Source organism: Rhizoctonia solani, chromosome 15 (genome assembly GCF_016906535.1).
Source record: "Rhizoctonia solani chromosome 15, complete sequence".
Lineage (NCBI taxonomy): Eukaryota > Fungi > Basidiomycota > Agaricomycetes > Cantharellales > Ceratobasidiaceae > Rhizoctonia > Rhizoctonia solani.
Window position 1 is genome coordinate 1,211,833 of NC_057384.1, and position 21,500 is coordinate 1,233,332.

General features: G+C 47.1%; 8 protein-coding genes across 8 annotated transcripts; 3 read left to right on the top strand and 5 right to left on the bottom strand.

Moving 5' to 3' along the window:
• Window positions 1-80: 80 nt before the first annotated feature.
• On the bottom strand, window positions 81-1,605 carry RhiXN_12177 (pantothenate synthetase; the record flags this gene model as incomplete). Its single annotated transcript, XM_043331992.1, has 3 exons — window positions 81-928; window positions 1,152-1,384; window positions 1,442-1,605. 3 exons carry the CDS (start codon window positions 1,603-1,605, stop codon window positions 81-83), a joined length of 1,245 nt encoding a protein of 414 aa, XP_043186753.1.
• Window positions 1,606-2,285: 680 nt separating this feature from the next.
• RhiXN_12178 (uncharacterized protein) lies at window positions 2,286-3,255 on the bottom strand (the record flags this gene model as incomplete). The annotated part of the gene is made up of 7 exons (XM_043331993.1): window positions 2,286-2,425; window positions 2,475-2,626; window positions 2,685-2,816; window positions 2,873-2,962; window positions 3,026-3,084; window positions 3,134-3,185; window positions 3,242-3,255. The coding sequence occupies 7 exons, from the start codon at window positions 3,253-3,255 to the stop codon at window positions 2,286-2,288; spliced, it is 639 nt and encodes a 212-aa protein (XP_043186754.1).
• A 1,515-nt stretch (window positions 3,256-4,770) lies between these two features.
• Window positions 4,771-6,730, top strand: RhiXN_12179 (cytochrome P450 family protein; the record flags this gene model as incomplete). The annotated part of the gene is made up of 10 exons (XM_043331994.1): window positions 4,771-4,855; window positions 5,048-5,222; window positions 5,278-5,379; window positions 5,421-5,605; window positions 5,660-5,775; window positions 5,830-5,949; window positions 6,027-6,081; window positions 6,131-6,262; window positions 6,317-6,398; window positions 6,451-6,730. 10 exons carry the CDS (start codon window positions 4,771-4,773, stop codon window positions 6,728-6,730), a joined length of 1,332 nt encoding a protein of 443 aa, XP_043186755.1.
• Window positions 6,731-8,288: 1,558 nt separating this feature from the next.
• RhiXN_12180 (pectate lyase) lies at window positions 8,289-10,365 on the bottom strand (the record flags this gene model as incomplete). Its single annotated transcript, XM_043331995.1, has 18 exons — window positions 8,289-8,375; window positions 8,444-8,504; window positions 8,561-8,673; window positions 8,727-8,808; window positions 8,858-8,879; window positions 8,931-8,971; window positions 9,020-9,034; window positions 9,095-9,158; window positions 9,210-9,223; window positions 9,287-9,295; window positions 9,353-9,408; window positions 9,464-9,496; window positions 9,554-9,568; window positions 9,625-9,754; window positions 9,814-9,902; window positions 9,953-10,051; window positions 10,101-10,164; window positions 10,217-10,365. The coding sequence occupies 18 exons, from the start codon at window positions 10,363-10,365 to the stop codon at window positions 8,289-8,291; spliced, it is 1,143 nt and encodes a 380-aa protein (XP_043186756.1).
• A 2,330-nt stretch (window positions 10,366-12,695) lies between these two features.
• RhiXN_12181 (uncharacterized protein) lies at window positions 12,696-14,562 on the top strand (the record flags this gene model as incomplete). Its single annotated transcript, XM_043331996.1, has 4 exons — window positions 12,696-13,125; window positions 13,185-13,864; window positions 13,920-14,089; window positions 14,166-14,562. 4 exons carry the CDS (start codon window positions 12,696-12,698, stop codon window positions 14,560-14,562), a joined length of 1,677 nt encoding a protein of 558 aa, XP_043186757.1.
• Window positions 14,563-14,582: 20 nt separating this feature from the next.
• RhiXN_12182 (uncharacterized protein) lies at window positions 14,583-18,566 on the top strand (the record flags this gene model as incomplete). The annotated part of the gene is made up of 9 exons (XM_043331997.1): window positions 14,583-15,194; window positions 15,253-15,503; window positions 15,556-15,826; window positions 15,875-16,745; window positions 16,793-17,291; window positions 17,360-17,615; window positions 17,675-17,938; window positions 18,004-18,154; window positions 18,181-18,566. The coding sequence occupies 9 exons, from the start codon at window positions 14,583-14,585 to the stop codon at window positions 18,564-18,566; spliced, it is 3,561 nt and encodes a 1,186-aa protein (XP_043186758.1).
• A 1,030-nt stretch (window positions 18,567-19,596) lies between these two features.
• RhiXN_12183 (F-box-like protein) lies at window positions 19,597-20,134 on the bottom strand (the record flags this gene model as incomplete). The annotated part of the gene is made up of 2 exons (XM_043331998.1): window positions 19,597-19,988; window positions 20,050-20,134. The coding sequence occupies 2 exons, from the start codon at window positions 20,132-20,134 to the stop codon at window positions 19,597-19,599; spliced, it is 477 nt and encodes a 158-aa protein (XP_043186759.1).
• A 73-nt stretch (window positions 20,135-20,207) lies between these two features.
• RhiXN_12184 (F-box-like protein) lies at window positions 20,208-21,098 on the bottom strand (the record flags this gene model as incomplete). The annotated part of the gene is made up of 1 exon (XM_043331999.1): window positions 20,208-21,098. The coding sequence occupies one exon, from the start codon at window positions 21,096-21,098 to the stop codon at window positions 20,208-20,210; it is 891 nt and encodes a 296-aa protein (XP_043186760.1).
• Window positions 21,099-21,500: the final 402 nt, after the last annotated feature.

Sequence of the window (21,500 nt, forward strand, 5' to 3'; positions counted from 1 at the left end):
TACCATATCCATGTATTATATCTCGTACAATATCCAACTCTAGCATTAAATCCCAAAAAAGAGTCACACCTGTCCCTTTCCTATTCATACACCCACCCAACCTCTCCGAGCAAGACGTTATCGATCAATCTCGTCCTCCCTACCCACAACGCTCCACTCAAAATAACTCCAGGGCCCTTCCCGCTCGCCGCCGCCCCGCTATTCACGTCCTCTCCAAGCGGCTCAAACGTGTGCGGATCATTCATCTCGATATAGTCCAACTTCATTTCGACCTGGCCGGCATTAGCCTGCACCACTTCGTCCACATACTGTCTCCCAGCCGCCAACGCCTCGGACCGGGACATCCCAGCATACCACGCCTTTTCAACAGCCTTCAACGCACCCCTCAACGTCCCGGCCACTTCCTTTTCTTTACCCTGCAGATACGCGTTCCGGGAACTCAACGCGAGCTCCTGGGTTCCTCGAACGGTCTCGACAACTCGTACCCGCGTAGGGAAACACAATTCCTTGACCATGCTCTTCATCAACAACGCCTGCTGGATATCCTTTTGTCCGAAATAGACGCGCGTCGGGAGAGTGATGTTCAACAGCTTCGAGACGACGGTCGCGACGCCTCGGAAAAACGTGGGTCGGGACAGGCCCTCCATTTGGTTCGTCAACGATGGAGGGGGCACAACGTACGTCGATACCTGGCTCGAATGCGAGAGCCCAGAGGGGTACATTTCCTTGGTCGAGGGGAGGAATATCGCAGACGGACTACGGACCGTCGCATTTGGTACCGAAGGGAGATAAGAGCATGTGGATAGCAGTAGAGCATCTTTATCAAGTGTACGCGGGTACGTCGCGAGATCCTCGTGTGGCGCAAACTGGGCAGGGTTCACGTAGATAGACACGACAGTGAGATCATTCTCGCGAAGCGATTCGCGGACTGGGCAGAATAGGAGTTAGTAACGTGGAGTGGAACGCACAAAGAGACGTAAATCCAAGGCGTAGAGACGTAAATGGGCACAACCGGACCATCCCCCTTTGCAATATACAGCACCCGAAACCGTAACCCCCTGCACCACGTACGAGACGTGAACTCCCTCGTGTCACCAGCCCAAATACGACGCATACAGCAACAAATCCAATCAAGCCGGGGAAAAACCTACCAAGTGAAATATGGCCATCATGCAGAGCCCCCATGGTTGGAACGAATCCAACGGATTTGCCCTCCCTGAATGCCTTGTTTCGCCATTCCCGCAGGTCGGCTATGGTTGTGATGATCGGAATGTCGGATTTGGGGAGGACGGTATTAGGTTTGGCTGCGGTGGTAGCGGTCGTGGTGGCAGTTCCGGCCGACGTGACGGAAGAGGTAGCAGCAGGGGCTACATCCGGAGTAGGGCTAACAAAACGTATTCAACAAAAAGAAACAATCGCGAGTAATATGGCTGGTACAAACCTAGGAGCAGGAGGCGGGGAAAATGCGGTCCCTGGGGTCGGATAACCGGGGAGTGCAGAGGCCAAACTACGCGAGGTAGATGATAGACCCCTCACAGAAGAGGAAGGCAAACCACGAACGGCAAGACGGCGAAGCGTATGAGATTGTGTGCGGAGAACGTTCATTGTATATATTTGGGCCGCAAAGATCAATACTCTTTTCGGGGCTTTGGGGTGGAGCTATAAGGGTATCGATGTTACGCAGGAAGATAAAAGAGTCTTCGCAAAGCAAGTCAATGGGAGTTGTAGTTTATATGTTCTGCCCTCTCAAAAAAATCGTAAGATCCAAGAGATGTCGCCAGCTGGAAGTTGAGCGGTGGTCGTGCGCGTGAGACACTTGATTTTCGGAACCGCCGGTAAATGAGAGCGTGAGCGGAACCGAGTTGCCGGAAGCGCCCGCGCTTATTCGAATCTGTCTTTTCACGCGTATTTATGAGCTTCTTTCATTAGTGATTAATTAACAGGTGAAGGTCCGATGAACACGATAAATTACAGGCAAAGACTCCAAGAGCATATGGACCAACTAACGAAACACTAGTGGGTACCTTTTTGCAAACCAAAACATGAAAATGAAGCTCGACCCCAAATCAACTGGAAAACAACACCGAGACAACAAACAAGAGCGTATAGATACAATTATAAATATCAATAGTCCCTGGAAAGCCCTAGCTCTCCTGTCGATCTCTTCTCTCATACAAAGGCGGTGATCGGCCAAGCCCAGGTGCACCACTCAAAACTCCAGAGCCTTTGTATCGCTGAGCCGTATATGAACAAGAACCCCCACTAATCGAGTTCAAGGGCCGAGTTCAATAGAATTCCGCTCTGATTGGCGGAGGTGGCGAAATCAAGTCTGGTTTACTGTATCCGAAGGAGGTGACCTGACGAGACGATGACAACCTTGGTTTACTGTCATGGACTCCTGGGATCATGTAGGGAGTAACAGTAACTGTACTAAGCATGAGTACAATAGTTTGATCGCCAATTTACATACTCACTGCGAGGAGCTGCATCATAAGTCGCGAAATTGGTACTCGGCGGTTTGCTGTCTTCTATGAGGTCGACTACTCCTCTATAGCTTCGCCTCCTGCTAACGGAAATCGCCACGATAATCATAGCGATAGTAATTGTTAGGCCGCTCACTACGGCTCTGCATCACACGGATCAGCAAAAATGTATTTAAGTGGGATTCGGGAGACTTTGCGCACCCAATAATTGCAGCAATCGGAGTATTGTGTTTTGATTCTTTAGAAAGATTAGAGCATTGCGATTCGATCATGGTGTTATTTTCGCCCCTCGAGATCTCATGTTTTGCAGCTTCCGTAACATACGCGTAAAACCTATTGAGCGAAACACTCAGGGAGAAGGGCTTGGGTGACCAGCCAACAAAGCTCACCAAGCATTATCACTCCAAGTGATATTGTAAGCAAATGTTGGAATCTTGATATTTCGTTCGCACACCTTGCGGCTTAAATGAGACTCGAGACTTGGTATTATGATGATTAGTGATTCCGAGTAGTCAGATCCCTAAAATGTGAGATGAACTTACGTTCTGTTCATGGACAACCCGAGCCCGCATCTTCCAAGATACTTTCCATACGAGTCCGGCTGTTACAAAATTAGTAAAAATCCAAACCAAGGTTGCGGCTGAGCTTACCTGGCCATCGATTCCGACTGACCCATCAGGACTGTCATTAACGTGTTGACAGCTAATCTTGAAATTAGTATTCATGCCAAAATAAGAGATAGCTATATCGACACTTACTTGACACATAACATGTATAACATCCACGAAATGCTGTTGCAGCAGCATTCGGCTAAACATTAGATCGAGGAATGCTGTAAGTCCGCCACCCGGCTTCATATTTTTGGAGCTGGCACTCACAAGGACGCCCGGAACAGGTATCGCGACTGGCAGTTATCGTGGTTGGCAAAGCGCCAGTTTGGTCTAACACAAAATCCCCAGCTGAGTTGTGATTATTGGTGATGGGCTAATCTGGGTGGCTTACAGTCGGGTTGACATATTTGAATTAACCGTTCATAGTCCTACCTGGCGGGAAGTGTGAATAACTGACTGGCATGATAAACCAAACTTTAACTACATGGTGTTTCCCAACAGATTCCGTGTACCAGTCTAGTGCCGTCGATTTGCACGTCGTTTACCCGCTCGAACAATCGCAATGATGGATGCGACAAAATTAAAGCCGCGTGAGGAAGCATGGGTGGTTAATTTGCTTGACAATGATAGATAGATGCCACGATCATTGTCATATCACTGGGCATCCAATATTTATGCATCGATGCACGTATGAGCCAATAGGCCTCGCATTGGAATCAGACCGAAGGCCGATCTTGACGGCTATACAAATGTTTTTGCGATGTAGGAGGTGCTGTGCATTGGAAGCGCGGTGCACCCATATGTTCAGTCCCGATATACGTAATCGTTCGGCCTCGGTTTCTAAATGAAATCAACCGTGAATAACTGCTATGTATGGTCCAAGAGAAGGGTGGTATCTCCTGTTATGGGGCGTTGAGTGGCTGGCTGTGTTGGGCACCGCCAATGAGTAAAGGGGACCAAACACAGTCATGCCAAGGAATCAGGGCAATATGATTTGAAATTCAATCTTGCGCACAACTTGTCGATCACCAGCCATGGCTTATGAACGAACTTGCAAGGAATTACGATAGTTGATTGCTTGTATCACCTGGACAAACGATTATCCGAGACAAATACACTTTATTACACCAACGTCTCGATAAAGGCATCGCTTTAGAATAGCCGTTCCGGCTGATCTCGTTATTGACGTCCTGGGCGACGCCAGAATGTGAAACAACGCGGGTTTGCTCCCTACGCATCCTAATAAACCCTAGTAATTCAGTCTAGGCCTGTTAAATACCGTTCCTGAGTCCTAGGCCTGACTGTGAAACTCCGATCCTCGGCGACATCTTCCGACTCATAACCTTTCTACGTACCAGCGGCTATTAACCATCCTCGGGCCTGATGAATGAGGTCTCATAGGCTAAAATAAGGTAATTCAGTCTAGGCTGTTAAATACCGTTCCTGAGTCCTAGGCCTGACTGTGAACTCCGATCCTCGGCGACATCTTCCGACTCATAACCTTTCTACGTACCAGCGGCTATTAACCATCCTCGGGCCTGATGATGAGGTCTCATAGGCTAAAATATAAGGCTGTTAATTATGACTCTTGTGATAAATATTACATCGAACCATGGCTCAGTGTTTGAGTGGTTGATGTTGAGTGAGTGGTAGCCCTCGTAATTTCCAACCATATTATGACCCTGAGCCAGACGGCGGGAGAAGGATCCGATCCCGCTTTATGTATTGCAGGTGAACTTCGAAACTTGGGTCGTGGCGCGGGTGAGTACATTACCCGGGTCGATCATCGTTTACTCTAATCCTGAAAAGGTTGACTATCGGTATAAAATGGTTATACCCATTCACGTCAACTACGATATCCCCGCAGGTATCCAACGGGCATGATTTCGCTGGTAGTTCTTTGCACCCCGATTTCATGGCTAGACTCTTGGATACTTGCGTTTTCTTTAATAGCTGTGCTTGGGCTACTAGTGTTTTCAGTTTATTCTGATCGAAGGGGACGTTATTACCACTACCACGCCCTCGAGACATTCATCACCGTCAACACCATAGAGTTGGCTACAGAGCTACTAGAGAAGCACGCCTCAGCAACGGCCAACCGGCCCAAGAACGTCATGATCCACGACCTGTACGTCTCTCACATAACAATCAATTGTGGCGCAGCCACTGACGTACCCGTTCAGCCTTGGTTGGTCTGAAGGTGTCGCTTTTCGCAAACACGACGAATGGCACAAGAAACAACGACGCTTGATGGCTTCAGCTTTGCATCATACAGCTGCGCGATCGTACGAATTGCAACACCACACTCGACACTCGAGTTGCTCAGACGTATTTCGCGGGATCAGACCTCGTTTCAGAAGCATGTCAGCGCGGCAGTGGGTGATTTCATATTACGATTGGCTTATGGGTATACCCCTGGTCAAGACGACACCCTGGCTATGGTACATAGGGCATTCTCGTACATGGCGAAAGCATCGGTACAATATTTCCTTGTCAATGATTTCCCTTTCTGTGAGTTGTTCAATAATTTAAGCTGCCGTAAGTCCAACAAACGTTTCTGTCTAGTGAAATATCTTCCTGCTTGGTTTCCTGGTGGAGGCTTTCAAGCGTTTGCCAAAGAGGGAAAAGAATCACGAGTCATGTATGCGAGCAGTTCATTTGAGATGGTATTCGAACAAGTGGTAGGTAGTTCATGTCGCTGGAATTCTTATCTTTTTCATTTATTGGGTCAACAGCGTACTGGCAGAACGGAGGCTCCGTCCTATGTTTCCCAGTTGCTCGAGGCCAAGGGAGGGGCTAACATAACCGACACCGATATAGAGTTGATTAAATGGACGCTGCGTCTTTGTTTGCGGGTGCGTACTTTAACTCGATTTATTATTGATCTTCAGAGTAATTAATACATAATGCGTAGGAGGATCCACTACGGTAGGTCTATTTTAAAACTTCGGATCATTTCATCCTTATCGGCGATTCTGTGGAAGACCGTAGGTTTAGTGTGGTCATTTATATTGATGGTGTCGCTTCATCCCGAAGCGGCCAAGCTTGCACAAGCCGAAATCGACACCATAATCGGGCGGGAGCGACTACCGGAGCTTAAAGACCGAGAAAATATGCCATACACAGATGCATTAATACAAGAAGTAATAAGGCTATGCCCGTCGCCCCGTTAGGTGTGTATCTATTAAGATAAAAGTTGGGCAGTTCTTATACCCATCGAAGGTCTTCCGCATACTGCTACCGAAGATATTCAGCTTGGGGACCATCACATTCCAAAGAATGCAACTATCAATGCCAACATATGGTATATTCCAAACCCTTTGGTCTTATAATACAACTCTGACTCCTGTATTCAGGGCCATGCTTCGCGATCCAAAACATTATTCATCCGCACACACCTTTGATCCATCTCGTTATCTCAAACCGATACCCGATCCTGATCCTCGCAAGTATTCCTTTGGCTTTGGTCGCCGTGTATGCCCTGGGCATCATGTAGCAAACAATGCCACCTGGATCATGTGCACCGGAATCCTGTCGGTATTTGATCTCCAGCCAAGCCCTGAGTTGCTCGCAAGAGTTGAGGAACTTGGGGCCGGTCGTCTTTGCAGATGTACAAGCTGTTCCAACCGTATTTAGTATAGTAAGTAATGTTTAGTACTATACTGGACTGTGTCTCATTTATTGACTGGTGTCAAGTGACCCGCTACCATTCCAGTGCAAATTTATTCCTCGCGGCCAAGCGGCACTCGAATTGTTGGCAAACAGCACTTAGCAATAAACTTGCACTTTCTTTGCACAGATATAGAGCTTAGAAGGAGTAATGGCTTATGTTATCTTTGATATCGACCAAACTATCTTCAATTTTGATTAACAACTGATCTACATACGTTACCAAAAGACCGAAAAAGCGAAAGAGGATGTTGTATTATTCACAGGAAAATTCGAGTGTGTAGTGTGTAGATATGAAGGTTCCCTGAGGGATAAACCTAAGTCGAAGGTACCTTCATTGGGGGGGTTGCGAAACGACGACTAAACCTAAATTTGTAATGCTCCACAGTAATGACGTTTACAAAAATCGATTACAAATTTAGGTTTAGTCGCTGTTTCGCAGCCTTGGTATTATAAAGAAAGGACCTTGCTTATATCGGGATGTATCTCCTTCCATGGAGCTGCGGCCGCTCTCAAATCGATATAGGTTGGAGAAGACTGATACACTTGGGCTCTGGTGGTTCCATGCATCCGTCAGAATATGATACGTATGTAAGTGCGTGCATACATGATTGTAGTCAGATACCAGCGGAGGTGAGGGATCCGGCACGAAGCGCCCGGATGAAAGCTGGGGTACCGAGAAGTGAGCAGAACTCGCGGGTGGGTGGCCGATCCTGGAGATAGTCGAGAAGGCGGAGGGTGTGATGCATGACAGAAACACCAAGGAGGAACAACGATCCGCGAGAGAGACGTGAAGGTGAGCGGATGGGCTGGTGGGTGGGAAAGAAGAAAACAAAAGTGCGATCTGGAGCCGAATGCGCTGTGGAAGTCTGGTCGAGTGAGGACAAATGACGATTACGTGAGTGAGCGGTTTGCCTTGTATGTAGCTCCCATATTTTATATGTGGACGTGTATTAAATGACGATCGCGTGACTAACTGCCTGGGGCCCTACGCGACCCTACACCTAAGCGTCTCCCCAGGCTCCGATCCACAGCCCCTGAGTTCCCCTGGAGGGTACTAGACAGTCTAATAAGTACTAGAGCTCAATCACGAAAGCCAGGGTGATTGGTGAACCTGACTCCAATAACGAGAAACTTACGAGCGAGTACTGGAGGTAAATGCAGGGTAAGCACGGTGGACCCCAAAAGTGCGGATTTTCTGAACGTGAAAAATCGCGCGTTATATGCGGAGTGTTGGCAAAATCCGACCATTTTTTCCATGAATCCGCATCCTCAACTCACCCCTGTGTGTCGTTGAGGTGCGAATTCTGCTATTTTAGGTGCGGATGTCTGGCAAAATCTGGACGTCATGCGGATTTTCCGCACTTTTGGGGTTCACCGTGAAGCTGAAGAGTACAACTTTATAGCATTGAAGCTTTCATTTCCGGCGGCGAGGCAATATTATACATTGTGAGCTGAGACATTCATTGTGGAGAGAAAATACATTTTCAGAGAGCAGTGCCCCTCACAAGGGGTTTTAAACCGTTTAGTTGACCTTACCGGTACCCGCATTAGCCAAGACATAAGAGGGGACAGAGGACTGGTCCATCAGCGAGGCGCTCTTGATAACAGACTGTTGTAAAATGAGGAAAGCATTTAATAACTTGGGGACTTAGCGCATTGAGATGTGCGTATACTCACAGCAGTAAATTGAGAAATAATACCGTTCTTCGCCGCGTTAGGCAGGGTGCCAGATCCGGAGCTATAATTAAATAATGAGCTCAAGAATATCTGCGGCTTCTACTGAAGGGGACCTACAGGGTGTTCAGGACGCACTTCCTTCCGAGAGCGCTCGAGCATTGGTCAGCCATGGTGGAGGAGGTGGGGGCAAAGACGGATCCATTCGCATTTCCAGTCGAGGGGGTTTTGACCTAGAGATGTACGTTGTAAATGATTATCAGTCGCAAAATTGAGGTTTACCCACGTTGTTAAAGTAGTTGCCCTCAGCTAAGACGGTAGCACCAACATCGGCATCAAGAGCATGACCGGTAATATCGTTGAAATAGCTGTACGAGAATTTAGTTGCAGCTCGGCGGGTTTAGTATGATACCATACTTATTGTACATATGCAAAAGTTCTATACGCGGTGACGTAAGTAAGAGTGTGCTTTCAACCCTGAAACACTTACGGCTGTTGCCAGAGGTACCGCCAATATGAGGTCCACGACCACTGTGGTGTGTTAGTCGAAATGATATCACATGTATTACCTGTACTCACGCCGTATAGTAAACGCTGAAAAGAAGATGTGCATGATCAGATCAGAGCAAACGAATAAACTATACAGGCACTTACTGGTTGCGTGCAAAGGTAATCTGGTCTCCCTTGCCAAGCATTAGGAAGGCCCAGTAGTGATGCTCTGATTATGATTAGTATGCGACAGGTAATTATAACAAACTGTAAAGCTTACTGTCACATCCAGTACTAACAAATTAGTTGGAGAAGGTGAGTAAAAACCCAGCGCTTTGTCCAGAATCATCAACTTACGAGTAGTCGCTAGAATAAAAAAGGTCAGTCAAATAACACAAGCAATGAATTTACTACGAAACTTACGACCTTCCATCAAAGTAGTTATTGGAGATGGTGACTTTGGTGCTCGGATCGAAGTGCTGTGTTGAAACTTGGTGAGTACATCGAGTTTTGGGAGAATTATAAGCAGTGTACCGTGACTATGAATTGGCGACCAACACGATTGAACTACAATGGGTATATTAGGTTAAGCAGTTTGAGGGGCATTTCTTGGTTGAAACTCACGTAGTTATGGTCGATCTAATGTAGGTCGATTTTCAGTTCACAAACAACCAAGTAAACTAGATTAGACTTACCCAGACATTGGTAGCACCCTGGAGGTCAATAGCGTCACCACCCCAGACATATTGATGGTTAATGTCGGAAATACGGATGTTTTGGATGATAACATTCTTGCTACCAGCAAGTTTAAGACCTTTGCCCTTGCTGCATAATAAGCCAGGTCAGGGGTCAAGTCAAGAGAATAAGAGGAGGTTGAAACTTACATCCACCCGGAAGTACCCTTCCCGAGGATCGTCTTGTTTGAACCCACTGGCAGACCTGATGTACCGGCGTTTTTGTATGTAACCGAGACCTAGTAGAAGACAATTAGATTGCGATACAGTTACAATGATCGACCATTACCTGGGCAGCAGTTGAAGAACACCAGTTGTTTGCATTGATAGCAAGCTGTGGGTTAGGAGAGCAAGTCCAGGGCTTGCAGCCAGTTGCAGTAGTAGAGCCCTATAGACTTATGAGTTCAAGTAGGAACAGGTTAGGCGAAATTTCGCACCTGGGTGTCGGTGAAATCGTAGGTCCTATCAAGGACGATGGTACGAGCGGTACCATCCGACAACCTGTGCCCGAATGTGAGTGGTCTAAAACAGCCTGGTATCGTCTCGGACTTACCAACTGGCCAGCTGAGTGGTCGAAGTAGGAGTAGCAGGTGCAGCAGCCGCACCCCCGGTTGTACCAGTAGCAAAACCGAGAGCACTGCCGACGGCCAAGGCGCCCTTGGAAGCAAAAAGGACAGCAGCCAAAGATCCGATGACAAACATCTTGAAAGTAGTTAAGGTACGAATGAAAGTAGAAGTGGGTTGGTGAAGGTATAGATTTTGAATGCTCCCAGTTATTCCTTATATACTGCAAGCTTCGGCCTTCAAGGGTCATGCGCCAAGCTTACTGGAGGTCATCGTGACTTCATTGCATCTCGTCGCACAATAACAATAGGAGGAAACAACCATGTGAAAGAACTGTGGAAGCAGCTAATTGTCGATGATAATCCCTTCGAATTCCGGGTGATAGCTCATGCCCCTGGATTGGATCAGGAATTTGCCCGCGCGTAGAATTGAAACCTAGTCTATCGAATATATTACTGCACGAGGATATGTCAATATTTAATCAACCAACTCGTCAGCGATAATGAATTACTTACTGGTTTTACTATTAACGTCGTCGTTCAAGAAAATCGAATCAACATGAACGGGCGCACCACACGGGCCAGCTTGATCCGAATATGAGTAAGGTACTTTATTCGCCTCCCCACATGACTTGGTCGGTTCCTCATACGTATCGATGCGCGAGTGGATATAATCCATCAATTAGTTTCCAAAAGGCAGGCTAATTATTACGAAATAATTCCCGACAAACCTCCGAATGGGTCGTCTCGGCTAAAGAATCAGAGTCCGAGGAAAACTGCGCCTCGCGATTGGTAATTTGTGATTTTAAAGCGCGACCATTAAATTAACTAAGCGCTTGCGATCCACATGATTCATTTCGCTCTAACTGACTGTGTTTGGTCATGATGTTGAAATTCTAGATACGTTTTGTATACGTAGCTCCATTAGTTTCATCCAGTCTTATACGCGGTTTGCCTCATTTGCATGTAGCTTCCGTTTATAACTATGTGATGGAAATATAGCCCAAACCACCAGCATACCCATGACTTCACCGAGTGAAGTTTAAGGCTAGTTACTCGTTGCTTCAAGTTGCTTCAGCAGTGCTCATATATGCTACCACAGCGTCATATCAACCATGTCATAATGTTATCTATCGATACCAGAGGACAAGCGAGTCTCATATTAGCATAACGCATTCATACATTGCTATCGATATCTATCTTCTGCTAGTCGGTGTTCAGGGTTTTGCAATAAATGATCGAATGAGGGACGTAGACCATAGTCATAGGCTAGTTTCAAAAGATTTGGAAAATCTATCTCTTCCCATTGACTGGGCCCGCGCACAACTTTCAAATGAGTTGCCTTGTAGTTCTGTGTCTTAACTAATTTCCGCAATAATACTCATAAGTCACATGTCCGACGGGTTGCTTCGTTTGGATTTCGAATCTTTGTCTCTCCCTCATGCTCGGTCATACTGCCATGTCTTTCCTTCTTCTTAGATAATTGACTAGAATGCGAATATTAACTGTTCTACATGCATCATGCGTTACGTGTATAGTGCGTAACACGGAGGAAGCTTCTCAAAACCGCAGTTGGAATGGGCGTTATGAAACGGGGCCAAGTCAAATTCAAATTAAGTGACGATACAATACAAGATTGAGCTTTTGATGGCAGTACGTTGAAATGGCCCCGTGTAATCTAGAGGTAAAGTTGATTTATTTTAATTTGTCAATTACCACACAAGTTGCGCATTGTGTACGCAGCAGGCGTAAGGTATGAGCCGGGGCCCCGAGGCAGGAGTCATACTCGTGCCTCGGGTGGAAATAACATTCCTACCGAGATCATACAGAGATAGAGGATGAGATAAAAGGGTATTGAGGAAGCCAAATGTGCCAGTGAGTGAAGTGGCTGCGAGCAACTACTTCGTTCGCGGTATGGGGTCACGTGATCTGCGTAAGCGAGGACCCCCGATTATCCCGGGGGAGGCTTCTTCGGCTTCCGGACATGGATCCTAGTGGCCGGGAGGGGGGAGGCATCGTTTTTTCCGGACATGAAGCCCTGGTTGGAGGGGGGTAGGCATCGTGCAAATCCGGACATGAAGGGGTCGCCGCGGCCCGAGGCTTCTTCGGCTTCCGGACATCACGTGGAGGTCCATCCTCCGGGGAAAATTTTTTCCGGGCGCTAACGCCGTCAAAGGGTCACTTTTGATCGTAACGGTATTCAACTTACAGCCTCGCTCGGGGGCTAGGTTATGTTTCTAGTATATCAACCTACTGTATTTACTAGTTTAAGTTGAATTTATTGTTTTCCCATTCCGTTTTGAGCTTGATGCCCCGGGTATATGCGTTTGCATTTGGCTTATAATTACCAACACTCGGGGTTATTTTCTGAGCTTCGCACACAAATTTTTCGTTGGTGTTAGTGATTTACGTGACCATAGCCAGAGTCAGAGCTCCTTCGTGCTCGAATTTCCATCTCGTGCGAGTACTATGGGAAGTTTAGGCAAATTGTCTGCGCGTAATATCATTGCGCCCGGGCAGGATATAATCGAACAGAACAGCGCGCTTTCCATCCCCAATATTTTCTTAAATTTGCTCCCCGCCTTTGATGCTCCAGTCCCCGATGCTCTTCGATTCACTTTCCCACCTCTGAATAATAATTCGCCCGAGCAAATCGCCTCTTCTACGACTCGTTTCCACGATCATTTGCCCACAGCAATTGGTGCGGATCTCATTGGTCATTCGATTCCCGATCCTACACTCTTCCTATCTCTGCGGAAAGAGTGGCAGAATGTACAGCCCGATGAAGTCCAGTCGATATTCCATGTGACAAACGATGGAAACGCTCATTATTACCCAATCTGGATATTGACATGGTGGGAATTAGTGCTATCAGGCAGACAGAAACAGGACCAATGGCGTAGCGCGTGTGACTGGCTATCCCAAGCTAAATCGACTTCAAACCCCCTGCTTTACAAGTTTTCACTCAAGCATGGGATTATATATCGCATATAGGATGGGACACTGCAATTCCGTTCGAAACCAGATGCTCTGCCGCTGATCTATCGTTCTTTCTCTCAAACAATTGGTTGGCCACTCGACATATTGATTGGATGCTCGAATCGGCGCAGCTCCGCTTTGAATCACGCGAACCAGGCGAGGCTCAATTGCGACCTCCCCATAATTCAGTTATTTTCTACTCACCCGAAGTCCTCCGGGCATTCGACGATTCGAAACCATTCCACCCAGTATTCCTCCCCGCCTCTCGGTTTCTTTCGCCACTTCAAATCGGATTCGAAATGGGGAGCGCCCACTGCTCTATACCGTCTAACTACTCTGACGTACACTGGATCGCGCTAGAGGTTGACTTCAACCGGCAGGTCATCCGTTATGGCGACTCGATGGGTGGCCAGAGAAGTTCGGCTCGCATTCGGAATATAATCAACGCCTGGCTGAAAGCGACTTGGGGTTACGACAAATTTGTGTCTGAACAGATGCCATGCGGTACTCAAGTGGACGATGCGACTTCCTGTGGAGTTTGTGCGGTCAATACCATTGAAAGGCAGGTCTTTGAAGACCCATTATGGGACGAAGGTCTTGCCTCGGCATATCGGGCATCAAAATTTGTGGAAATAGCGTACCGAATATTAGTGCCGAATGTAAGCTTCTCCTTGTGCCTATTGCTGATCCCGTGTAAACATATTTATTTCAAAGGGATCTGATTCCATTATCAACCCCCCATTGCCGATATCGCGCATATTGGCCAATTCGTTAGCTGGGTCAATCGGACAAGGTTTATTTATTGCCGAGCCCCCAACATCTCCTCATCAAGCCTCCGGTTATCTCTCCTCCGATGACAATTTCTTCGATGGATTTCTTCAGATGTAATCGAGAATGTCGAATTCAACGCCTTAAACTTATCCGATGACCAGACCGATGGGGATGCAACGGATGATCCAGAGCTCGTGCATCGAAACCAGGTTTTGATACGCTCGGGATTGGACTCAGACTCGAGTTCAGACTCCAACTCCAGCTCAGAGAGTTTGAAACGCCGAGAAAACGACAAAAGCCTGGGAAGTCGGCAGCACATACCCGGACTGTCTTAGGAGCCGTTCGCGAAGGAAACTTTCAAATCGACAACCTTCGATGGGCTCGTTTTGAAGCAACGATCAAAGATCTCGATAATTATGCTGTGCTCGATCGCGAAAACCCACTATATGTACGACACTCGACATGCGGGAATAAGTTCAAGATGCGCCAGCCATACGATACCAAAAATTTCAAAACACACGCCAAGCAAAAACTTGTGGGCCACAGGCGACAGGAGCATCCTCAGGAAGAAAGTCAAAAAGCTTGAAGAAGTCCGATGGTGCCGGAATGCTCCCTCTCACCTCGTTTGCTGGTTTCAAACGGCGTTCTGACCGCTCTATCAGCACTAGTGCAAATCTTACTGGCCCAGAGCCACAGCTTTCTACTCCTGGCTTGCCTGCTATGGTCGCATCTTCGTCATCTACTTCAACACCATCTTCTCAGCAGGAGATCGAGCGCATGTGCCCAGGCCTCTCGGAAGAAGATATGTCAGGTATATCTAATTACTTGCTTCGAACTACGTATATTGGGGGAGGAAGTCGCGCATATAAGCACTTTGCGTTTGCTCTTTATTCAATACCATATGCCGAACTCGGAGCAGAAGAGCAACAGAATGTTCGGAACGAAGCTCATGGAAATGTCGCCTGGCGTGTAGATGAGTCCCGTAATGTTGTTATTGCCTCGGCCTGTACTCGCATTGCTCGAAGAGGGCGCACTTCAGACGGCAGATTGCGTTCATGCAAAAATTGTGCGGCTCTGTTGAAGCTCCGACGTTTCAGAGCCGCTGTCCGATATGAAGCAAAGCCGAATCAAAAATTTACCAATAGGCGATGGGTTCGGGCATCCTCGTGCATGCAGTTTGCGAAGGTACACGGTGTGTATGAACTCATTGTCAACAAGGTAAGTTACATTCATTATTATTTAATTTCCTTTCAAACTGAAAAATTGATGATTTTAGGACGAGAGGACTCCAGCGCAACGATTTCTTTTACAGGTACTTAAAGGCGAAATGAAAGATCGAAAGATTTTCTGTGGGATGGTTGAAGTGATGGCAATGATGGACGACAAGGCGCTTCGTGGAGTTGGCCTTCAGAATGCCAAATATCCCCCCGAATTCGACCAATTTTGCCACGAAATCGTCAATATATCCCCACTTGCATATCAAACATTTCGTAACATCTTTGGGGGTCGAACTGCATCGAATTTTCGGTATGTAGCACCAGTTATTATCTAGTTACAGGCCTATTGAGAGTCTTTGTAGAGTAATCCGAGGCCGAGAGCGTCGTTTCCCTCTAGCAATCGACGATGGTGTTTTCGAAATTGCACAGATTTATTTTTCTTCGATTAATTACACAGGCCCGGTGTGCTTGTCATGCGATGACACCAAGCTCCTGCCCGCTCTCAAAACCTACTACGATACAAGTACAAAACTGTGGTATTTGCTTGGCGGAACTACGGGCGCCATCGCTGTTGCAAGCACAGAAGAACTTACGTCAATTCTGAAGGATGGGAAACTTTCCAAGGCTTCGAAGGTACGATCCTTAAACTAGCGCTGGACTTGGGCCTAATCCCTATTATAGCTTCGGCTCTGGGTTTTACAGGTCCCATTGCCGCATATACCCCCTCTTGCCATTGCTGCACTACCAATTGCCTCAAATGCTACGACCCAGTCACTTATTGGCTACTTGAAACTTGTCATTCAAGGCCTACTTGCCCGAGGAATACATGTCATTTCGTATGCTACGGATGGCAGCGCAATCGAACAAAATATCCAGGAGTCACTCTTTATGTCCATGGATAAATACCGACACTATACTGTCCCGCATCCTTCACGGCGCCTTCCCAACAGCCTATCTACTCCAGACCCCTTGGACTTCAAACTAGGTCTCTTAGACGGCAAGACCAAGGATAATCCATGTGTAATCATCCAGGATAGTAAACACGCACTCAAAACATTGCGTAATACCCTATACTCAGGTGCTCGGCTTTTAGTAATGGGTTCCAGGACACCAATGTATTCTCAAGTTCGCGACATTGCTGAAGATCCCGATTCAACCCTCCATCGTCGCGATGTCGAAAATAACGATCGGCAGGACGATGTTTCCACGGAATGTGTATTCAACCAGTTCACACTTTCATTCGTAGTCAAAAAACGACCCCAGTACCTTGGCTTAGCAGTCTATCTATACATAGCAGGTGAACTCGGTGATGCATACCAGAGCCGACACATTTTGCACGCAGATCGGCTGTGGATGGTACTTCGAGCAAAATTCTTCTTCGATTTCTGGCGACAATTTCTCCTGGACTCTGGCTACTTATTATCTCGATATTTCATCTCGCAACAGGCTTTCAACATCTTAACAACAATAATTGAGGGCTTAATCTTGCTCATCTATGCTTATCGTGACTATATGCCCGAGGGGACTCCCCTTTTACCCTGGCTGCACTCGAGTGAAGCCTGCGAACACTTTTTGCCGAAATGCGAAAGCTTGTTCCAGACTTTACATACCTTGACTTTATTTTCTCTGTGCCTAAACTTCGTGTTCTGCTCCGCGCATCCTATCGAAACAGTCCCGAGTTTTCCGCAGCATCGACAGAGCGTCAGAGGAAAGCAACTGGCTACCAGCATACATACATGGATTCAACAAATGTTGACTTGTCACTTCTAGCTTGCTTCCCAACAGACGGCGAGATTGCAGAAATTGCATATATTGCATACCGCGAGGCGATTCTACTTGCTCAGGCAGTGAATATACTTCCCGATGACCTGGTCCCTGCAACAGCGCTGGACCATACAAGTACATTTGATCAATCTGAAGAAGATACAAGCCCCGAGTCCAACACAGGTGTGGCAGAAGACTTATCATCAAGTGAAGCGTTTCAAGAGCTAGTTGAGCTTGCAGATGCCCACGACCTTCCGCTTGAATCAATTTCTATTCAACGCGATAACTTAGTGTATGCTAATGCGGCTCTTCAAACCGAGGCCACGGCTCTCATGTAAGTGGACAAAATCTCTCTAATTGTTCCCAAATGGCTGATAATATTTTCCTGCCACGGTGTTTTAGTGACAACCTTCCCCCCGAAAACGATGCCGATGTACTGCTTGACCGCACAGCCGTTGAGGAACATACAAAATCGACCACAGAAATGTCTGACCCCAACTTTCTTGAGTCACAAATTCAAGATATGAATAGCGAAACCTTTCCCCAACAACGCTCTTTGGTCGAGCTCAACTTTGATATCCTACTGCAGATCCGACAGCGCCATCAAAATCCACGCGCACTCAAGAGTAGCAAAAATTATGCAAAATTTAAGGCAGGCGTGAGCATATATTGTAGTCACTCATCGTCAACTGATTATTGATATACGATCATACATAGCTACTAGGTAAAACTGCCTCCCAACAAGGGGAGGTCCTTCCAGGCTCATTGGCTACCCCGCACGCATCGGAAGGACTATCAACAGAGACAAGTCACGCAGCGCTAGCTCGCTCGTTCTTGCAGACATTGCGCGATCATGAGCTTAGTAGTCATAAGATCTCCCCCCGCCTACAACGCTGGATTGTAAGTGGGGGTGAGACGGATGGACAATTCAAGGGCAACACAGCAAATGCTAAAAAAGCCGCAGAGACCCGTGCAGACTCCGTAAGTAATGTTTCAAGTTCGCTACTTTACCAGAAAAACGTTGTAAATAACCGAATTCTTGATAGTATGTCAAACTTCGACGCGATTGCTTGCGGAAACGCGGCATTCCCAGGCTACTCGAAGATATTGCCACGGCACGAATTACTATCATTGACCCAATCAAACCCGGGACTTTTGTCTGGATTATGTTGGAAAAGCAAATTATGCTTGGACGAGGTAAGTCTTGACTCATATTTATGCAGAAAAACTCAAACTGGATATTACAGTTATGGCTATATACATCAAGGAGGGCGGATACAATGGGATGAACCTATGGGTCCCCCAGACCACTCATCTCGGGCACATCTCATATGTCGCAGTCCAAACCTATCAGAAGGTTGCATCGCGGGCCAAGTATCGTGCTATACATCTTGGTCGGCCAATGGAGATCCCGTACTACCAACTTGTACCGACAAACGAGCTCTTGATGCGCGTCGGCTTCGTAAACACGCCAGGCTCGGAAACTGAGGACATCGAATTGAAGGATCGCCACATTCTCGACGAGAGAGATGAATTGGCGCGTCTTTTACCCGAACTAGAGAAGGCCGGTATACCACGAGTGGGTTCAAAAGCCAGAACGGGATCGTAAAAGGAAAATATGTATATAGATATAGATATGTACATTTAAGCGCCGGGCGCATACGGCCCGAGGCATCGTTCAACTTCCGGACATGGAGGGTTTGGGCTCCGAGGCATCCGCGGGTTCCGGATATGAGTCATATAGGTGGCCGCCGAAAAGCTTCCGGATATGAACACTAGTAGGAGGCCGGATTTCCGAAGAAGCCTCCCCCGGGATAATCGGGGGTCCTCGTAAGCGCCGTCTCTAGCCTGCCGCAGTGCTAGTTGTGTATCTCACCGGCTACGATCCATGACATCACACTAGGAATTAGTCGTTGCCTCACTGCGAGTCATCATCTTGCCTGACAAGGTCCCTCCCCCACCCAAAATTCAGGGCTTTGTTGGGGGTCCTCAGGGGTTTCTCGCGTGGAGCTTTGTCAACTTTCATCCGCTCAATTAGTGACGATCTTATTGTCTTATCTCTGGTTAGTTTTATCTTTATGCATATACGTAACTCACTTGGTCACTATTAGGAAATGCGGCGAAAGGGTTGGCTTGGTCAATAATGTAGTAATTGTACATCCCGGGACCCGTCTACACCCAAATGTAAATCGGCTATCATGCCAGTCTTGAAGGATTCGCTATGATCTTTTTGTATTAATTTGGCCTTCATATTAGCGTTATGTCATTTGCTAACGTGGTTTTGATTTCGCGAACTTACGCTCTTATCTCAATACTGGAGTATATTAACTATTTAAATGGATTTTTATATCTCGTATCCAAATAAGAGAAGCGTTTCTCCTTCGTGTTGGGCAAGGTGGGAGGCCCGTGTCCCCGCGGGAAATTTTCCAGTGTGACACCATGCTTCATTATTACGTTTCTATATCATTTCTGTCTTGACCTCGCCTGCATCGCGGTCTCAGATAGATACTGATCATTTCAACCCTTGCTTGTGGACTCGTACCAAGTTGTATTACCTGTTGAATTTGAAGTATTAGCTGCGATTACGTTGGTGGTGATTTGGCAGTATACAATATCAATATATAGAATCCATGCATCAGTCAATTCATAGGCTCAAACATCGATTTTTGTACTTTATAGAAGGTTGTGACATGATGACCGTCCAATAGCATCACTCTGATCTCACGTCTGCTCACAATGTGAACCGTTGCACTGGCCCATTTGGGGTTTGAGAATCCAGTATCGGCCACACGCATGAGACCGGCCATGGTCATACCTCGAGCCGGTATATCTTGGGCTTTCATCTCCGACAAGTCGGTATGGAGCGCTGCCGCCGGTATCCCTCTCTGGAAGGTAGATCCAGGAGCAAGAGGCCATGGGTGAGACGTAGCTCTCGGCACAAATTCACCATTCTCAGACGGTCCACTCCATGTTTCAGGATGATCTACAAATCCGAAAAACGTACGAACACCACGAGGTACGTTTGCATCCCCTAAAAGCCCAAAGAAAGATTAACTCTGCAAAAACAGCAGCATAGAGACGAGAGTACGGACCGGTCATTTTAATTGCCTCAATAATGATGTTCCCTACTTGAACATCCTCGGAAGAGATAACTGGAGCAGGAGGAGCAGGAAGCATAAAAATGCTCTGGACGTCCTGAGCTGTTGGCGTGACTGCATCAGCAAGGCTTCCTTCGTCTCCCATTGTCCGTTTAAATCATGCTCATTAATTCTTCGCGCGTGTATGTGTAAGAATTCACAGCCATGAACTTCTCCGTAGGACGCGATCCACGCCCCACCGGCGATAAGAGTTGAAGAGTCAGATTCTTCGAATGGTGAAGGGATACCAACGAAAGGCCGCGGGGATTGACCCTAGGGAACGAAAGGGTCGGGACAGACTTGACGATAGCATAGCCTTCTTCGTCATAAACTATATCTTCATGTGTTATTGCATTGACAAGACTAGGTGAGTTGCGGAATGTCCATTTCAAAGGCTGCTGCTGAGATGGGGAATTTGCCTTGAATTTGTTTGAAACATAAAAGTTTTGTATTCGATGAGGCTGGTGCATAATCCTGGAAGGACCCTCCTGAAGCCACTGTACTGACTGTTTAGCTGACCACTGGTCTAGGCAGACATTCTGAGCATCAATATATAGAGGGCTCGCAAGCCCTCTTCGAACGGTCAGTGCAACAATGTAATCCATCGTGTTGGTGAGAGCGAGAGTTTCGGGAATTGAAGTTGAGGGTGCTGTCGCTGCTGGTAAAACAGAGGAAACAACAAGTGTGAGTCCATCAACCCATATTCTCATAACACTGCCAGCTGGGAGTTCGTCGATAGACATCCACCAGCCAAGATAAGGCTCTAAAATGGCGAGCCTTCGCCAAACCAAGTGACACTTGAGTCCGATGAAACTTTCAACGGGGCGCCAGCCGAGAATGTCTTGCGAGCCCTTATTGTAGACATGTTCACAATGAGACCGCCATAGCGCATCATGAGATGCCGCGCTACGCAGTGTCCTTGACACAGATAAGACATTCATCAAATCATGGGGCTCAAGGTATGCGAAGCATGTGGTCAATAGCTCTGTTGGAAGAGATTCCATTTAGGCTGCAACAGTAATCAGAGAGCCGGTCATAAATATATTGGGTGTGGATTGATCGCACCTGTAATATTAGTGATTCCCAGTCCCTTGACGTCCTAATCGAACGAGTTGAGCAAGGTCGCTTCAGCAGAGGGGCACAATAAATCAAAAGGGATTCAGATTGAGTGAGAATTCCCTATGACACGCATGAGGTCGAATTGCATTGCGTGTGAAGTCATGACCAAATTATACGATAAAGACATTTGAAATTGAGCTGCATAAGAGAGCAACACGTGATTGGGTACGTTTCCGTAGGGAGCTACATGGTACAACCGGTAGCCACCGTGGTGCTTACCGCGGTAAACACGTGTTATCAACGGGTCAGTGGTTTGAATTTGCAATTTTACCAAACCGCGCGGTTTT